The 6,229-nt window shown below is 28.5% G+C and overlaps 1 protein-coding gene across 1 annotated transcript in view; it reads right to left on the reverse strand.

Annotated features, from left to right (window-relative positions):
• LOC136797180 (uncharacterized) overlaps positions 1 to 5,414 on the reverse strand; it is a 13,860-nt gene extending 8,446 nt beyond the window's left edge. The window contains exons 1-2 of the mRNA XM_067053034.1: positions 5,360 to 5,414; positions 2,667 to 2,838 (exon numbers count right to left, since the gene is read on the reverse strand). Coding sequence (XP_066909135.1) covers positions 2,667 to 2,838; positions 5,360 to 5,391 — 204 coding nt within the window. The 5' untranslated portion in view covers positions 5,392 to 5,414. The remainder of the gene's footprint in view (positions 1 to 2,666; positions 2,839 to 5,359) is intronic.
• Positions 5,415 to 6,229: the final 815 nt, after the last annotated feature.

Here is a 6,229-nt window from a genome sequence, read left to right on the forward strand (position 1 = left end):
AAAATTTTACTATTTCCCAATGACTTTTAAACCAAAACGAAGCTCTTTTGTTTATTAAAAATACCACATAATAATATTTTTTTATATAATATATTTATTGTTATTTACTACTGTATGAAATAAAAACAAAGTAGTAAATTATAAAATGACATGATACAGACATATGGACAATCTACCCATTCATAGAATTAAAATAACATTTCTAGAGGAGAAGATCTCGAGACCATCTTCATTCCAGACGCTAAGGAGGATTATTAGTTAGTGAAGGAGAAGCCAGGCTTGAAACTAGTACAAGAGCCGGGGAGAAAAAAAGTCAGTTATCTCACCCCAATTTTTGATTACTTTAATGAAAACTATGTATAATTAATAGTCAAAATTGATGAGTCTGCCAAGTATAGGTAGGGGGAATAAAAAATGGCGGCTGTTTCAAAACCTTAAAAAAAACATTAATTTTTCATTCAGAGCTCTATATCTTAAAAACTACCAACGACACTAGAAAATCTAAGAGAACATTATTTAAAGAAGAGTAAATTTGCTGAAATATAAGCCCTAAAAGAGCTAATTAAGTCCAATGGTTCTCGAGATATAGGTTTTTAAAAAGCAATATTTCTTAAAAATCTACTGAAAGATTATTAGTTAGTTAATCTATTTTGAGAAATCTATATCTCAGGAACTATGTGACGTACAGACGTCTATTACCAATCAAATTAAAGCTAGTTTGATGTACTATAAAGTAGCTTATGACCTTTACATTCGTAGGAATAGTAGTTTTCATGATATTTGCTAAAATAAATTGATTTATAGTTGTTCGGACAATAAGTTTGATTTATGAAAAACGTTATTTCAGAAACTATTGGACGTACAGATATCTGCCAGCACTAAAATTAAAGCTAGTTCAATTTACTATAAAATAGTTAATATGTTTATCTTGTAGGATTAGTTTTTATGATATTTGACAAAATAAACTCACAAAATGTTAATTTCAAGTTGTTCGTATAAAATGTTGGATTTTTGAAAATCCATAAGAGGCACATATGTCTGCCAACATTCAAAATAAAGGAAATTTAACTTACTATAAAGTAGTTTATGATACTTATCTTCGTAGGGGTAGTAGTTTTTATGATATTCACATATGAATATAAATTTGGCAAATGAAAATTTGTCCAAACAACTATAAATCAATTTATTTTAGCAAATTTCAAGTAAACTATTACTCCTGCGAAGATAAACATCATAAACTCCTTTATAGCTCATTAAACTAGCTTTAATTTGAGTGCTAATATACATCTGTACGTCAAATGGTTTTTGAGATATAAATTTTTCAAAATAAATTCACTAACTACTGATCTTTCAATATGTCATATACAACATTTTTATATCTCGAAAAGCTTTTTCTCCTCTTGGGCTCTTGTACTAAAGTGGGTTTGGATGGTTGGGAAGATTGGTATCTAGTTCTGGTCATATCGGCAACATATGGAACATTGAGGCCCTGATGGATGAATTGATTTCTAACAAAGAAATCATTAAGGATTTTACGAAGGATTTTGAACTGTAAGTACTGGATTCGGAAGGAATTCGATGGTTTAGTGGAGCCCAAAAGCTCAACTTCGTGTGTCCAGATAGGCCTTATAACAGTGATGTAGATCAGTCTTGTGTAATGAATTGGAAGTCTAGACCGTTTATCTAGTAAATGCTGTAAAAGTCGGAATCGACGGGTAGTTTCTTGCCTTTTCAGTCTTGTAAGAGGATTCTATGTTAGTCGTTTGTCCAAGTGTAGTCCGAAATAAAAATTAAAAATAAAATATATTGTTCTTATTGATACAAATAATCAAACTTTTTAAATTGTTTCTCCTACATTGTCTTATAACTTGTTATTTTCCTTTTTAATGGTGTATTTTTTAGTAAACTAACAATTGAAATGCCAAGCAGAAGATCATACTATGTAAAATTTCGCTTGAAAGAATATTTTTAAATAATATTCTTTTACTCTGATAATATACTTAAATACTACTACTTGCAAATATATTTACAAACCATAAAATTTACTCATTATATTTATAAATAAATGACCGTATTATTTCAAATTATGATAAAGATGGTCGGGATGCGGTCAGAAGAAAAAAAAATAGTTAAAAACTATTTATTTACCGACTTTTTACTCCACTTCGAAAAGCTTCATGAGGGCTGTTCCAATTAAGAAATATCGAAAAAGCTGTACAAAGTGGAGCCAAAGGTCGGCATGATGTAAAAGTGACATAGTTTTAAGAAGTAACAAATTGAATTTGGGTCTTTAATATAGAAATCTAAAATTACTTTAAAATATATCACTGCTCTTAAATTATGGACAAAATTTAAGGTCATTTAAAAGAGAAGTTTATTTTTTTAGAGTATTTAGCGAGTTTATTTTGATTCAAACCAGGTTAGATAATCTTTCTATGTAATAATGATATAAATTTAACAATGAAGTTTATTATTGCAGGATTTGGTTATTTGGTTCATATTTTGAATTTTTATGCACATTGTTTTGCATTTTCCTGCAGAACAATTTGAGCTCTATTTATAATAGTATTATGTTAAATTATTATAGATTTATCAAAAATATCAATGGAAAATAACATATTTGCGAGTATACTGCATTAGAAATGGGTCTTAAGGATTTCAATTACCGTGATTGTCAAAGATGTCATCATAGCAGTGTAAATGTAGCATAAGATGACGTAGGATACCATAATCACCAAAAATGTTGCATAAATAAAAAATGAAAATCTCGAAAAGAAATTGGACTGGTGATGCCATGACGACGCCAACCCACAGATCCTCAACCACTTCAGAAGTCCACTGGAACAGAATTTAATAGTGTCATAAATGAATCAAAAAAGAGTATACCTTTTTAAAACTCATTTGAAAATTAATATTATGTAATATACTATATTGCATATTATATAACATAAAATATTACCTACGATGTAATTTGAAAAGATCTATCTGAAAATTCTTTACTTCAGCAAACTTTATAGTAAGTATGAAAAACTTTTGAATTAAAAAAACTAAGGTTTTTAAATTTGCATTTTGTTTTTGTTTAAAAATGTAAGTAAACATTATTTAATTTAAACTAGTAGTTTTTCTTGCTTAGTGTAAAATTTTCTGAAGCGGAAAGTTTTGCAGTGATATATGACTTCTTCTGATTGCTTACTATTGTGTTATATATTCTATGTTATATATTATATCAATGCATATTTTTCACAAATTTCATATTTATCTAGAAACCAGCATTGGTCTTATGCTATAAATTACACAATATTTCAATAAATTACACAATTTTAACTATACGAAACTTAGGAATCACAAGATTTTTGGTCATTAATCAGAGAAGTATATTTTCGTATAAAATAATACAATTATTAAAAAAAGTGTATTAATCGAATTTCACATTATAATTTTATTTGATTGAACAATAAAATTAATTGTTTATTACAATTGAGATATTGTTGGAGTACCTCCTTGAGAATATGAACTGAAAAATATCGTTCCGTTCAAAGACCTGAATTGATAATACAAGACATTCCTTTAGGTTATATGCCATCCTCTTTTCTGTCAACTAATGTAGATCTATTTGTCTTAATACATATTTTTATTAGTCCTAGTATATAATTAATAACAATTTCGTTTTAACTTTGTAAAATAAGTTAATGTTTGGCCATTTTCAAGAAAGTACCTCTAAGGTTAACTCAAATTCTTTGTTATATACTCAGATACTTGGAAGTATACATATTTGTCAGGTTTTACTGTCCTTTTTTTAATTTGATTAGATTACGTGACTTTAAAAGCCCACTTTAGAATCAAAATTAGAAACATTTCGACTAAAGTAATATTTTAAATAAAATAAGCAAACGTCCCGTCGACTCTAGACATCTTCAAAAATACAACATAAGGTTAGCTCATATTCTGAGATATATCCATTAAGAAATTCATTTGTCATTTACCAACTCCCATTTTTGTAATATAAAATTATTCAAAATTACGTGCTAGTAAATTTATAAAAATATTTGCATCTGTTTAAACGAATAAGATTCCAGTTAAAACAGTTTTTAGATATTGAGTATTTTGGGTATGTCACACACAAAGTGATATACATATAAATGTAAAATTAGGAATAATTTTTTTCCTATTATCATTTGGAAACAGTTACAAAATTTATTGTATCAAAACTATCTCTGAAAAGTTATTGAACTATAAAGAATGATGTTTCTTACTATGAAATTCGTTTAATAAATTTCAAAATTATGGTCTACAATATGTTACCCATGTCTAACTTATGTTACCCAGTTAGGGTTATGAAACTGGAATTATAAATCTCATCTGTTTGTGTTCTACATATAATTACATAATAGCAGTAAAACTAAGAATATCTATAATTGATAGGTGAATAAAAAAAATCAAACTATTAACTTCAATTTTGGTCAAAGAAAAGGTTTTGTTAATGAAACTGTTAACTTTAATTTTGGTTAAAGAAAAGGTTTCGTTAGTGAAACTGTTAATTTTAATTTTGCTTAAAGAAAAGGTTTTGTTAATGAAACTGTTAACTTTAATTTTGGTTAAAGAAAAGGTTTTATTTACAAAATGGGATAATAAAGAGGCTGATATGTCAAAAAGTTTAAGCTGATTGAGATAAAAATATAATTAATCAGTATATTTGTTTTAAAGATGATCAGACTTAGGCATATTAGACTGTGATTGAAAAAAATTAAATTTGGATAAATTAATCGGTGATGTTCACAACCATCAAAGGGATGACACGTTAGATATAAAGAGAATTTTGGGGAAAAACCTAAGAAGTTGTGTTTTAAATTAATTTCACTGACTCAGAAATTCCAAAGGTCACTGAATAGTACGAACTTGCTACAAACGTTTTCTTGAAACATTACTGGTAGATCAAAACACACTTATAGGACAAATGGCCACAACTCTCGAACGTGGATGAGGGACTGTAAGGGAAAGTAAAAAAGTCAGAAAAGAGGTACCGCTGGTGCAGTCCTTTCCCATGGCTTACATGTTATTTGTTAAATTAACGTACCATTTAAGCAATATGCTGATTGTCAATTTTGTATTTTGTAAGTGCGGGTGTAAATAAAAAGATAAATATATTAATTTTGTTTTTACCAAAGAACAAAAATATACCAATAACAATATTTGCATATAAACGTGCGACTTGTTTTGATTCATGTTCTATAAAATGATTTTCTTATTCTTTACAAGAAACATAAACTTAATGATGACAGAGTAGGTATTGCAATTATTTAGTAATCGTTCCACATGGTTCCACCTATAAGGCTCTAGATTACGAATAATCCCTGATTACCGGTAATGGTCGATGAAGCGAGGAGGGTCCATGGATGTGGCTGTGGTGCCGAATCGTAATTAAGTGGCCCAGAGCAATTACAATTATAGACTACCATGGGTCACTAATTATTGATAGTTCGCCACGTCTCCAATTCTAATTGCAGGGTTTTAGGAGTAGTCCTGAAATATTAATGATGTCCTGTGCCTTCTTCGTTTTATGACTCATTTACTTCCTCTATTATGGATGTTATAAGTGGTTAATTACCCATCTTTGATCAGGGACCTGATTGGCTATTTCGTTTTAACATCCATTTTGTATGGACCTTCAATGCCACTATTGACCAGTTCGGCAAACCGCAAGGTCATTTCGCTTATTAGAAATATTCTTTAGCTTTTGTGAATTTTTTTTTTACTTCCACACATTTTGATGTCTAGAGTTATTATCTCTACCCACTCTTCAAGATTTTTATAATAAAATGAGCGCAAATTTACCTGATCTGGGGATAAGTGGAATAATTTCTTTAAATCTTGATGACAATGAATTTCATTATTATGTACTTCTCTCAGCATTCAATTTCGATTTTTTTTATATCAAAATATACTAATTTCAATGGATTGGCCTAAATTAAAATTAACAAGAATGAGGTTTAAACATTTAAAGTTGTATTCTTATGATTTATAGTTATCAAGTTTTTCTTCGAAAAAAAAATGTTATATGCTTATTTTTGCTGTGATATATTTCAATTCAACTTTTGCCTTATCTCCCTCTAAAAATTATGCTCTCGCTCTGTATCAAGAGTCCTTGCATGGAGAAGGATGGGAATATATTTTAAATTGGTTTCGTAACCCACACGGTTATGTTAGTTTCAACATGTTTGATATTTATACA

The sequence above is a fragment of the Halyomorpha halys genome, unplaced genomic scaffold (genome assembly GCF_000696795.3).
Source record: "Halyomorpha halys isolate HHAL.00 unplaced genomic scaffold, Hhal_1.1 Scaffold1220.1, whole genome shotgun sequence".
Lineage (NCBI taxonomy): Eukaryota > Metazoa > Arthropoda > Insecta > Hemiptera > Pentatomidae > Halyomorpha > Halyomorpha halys.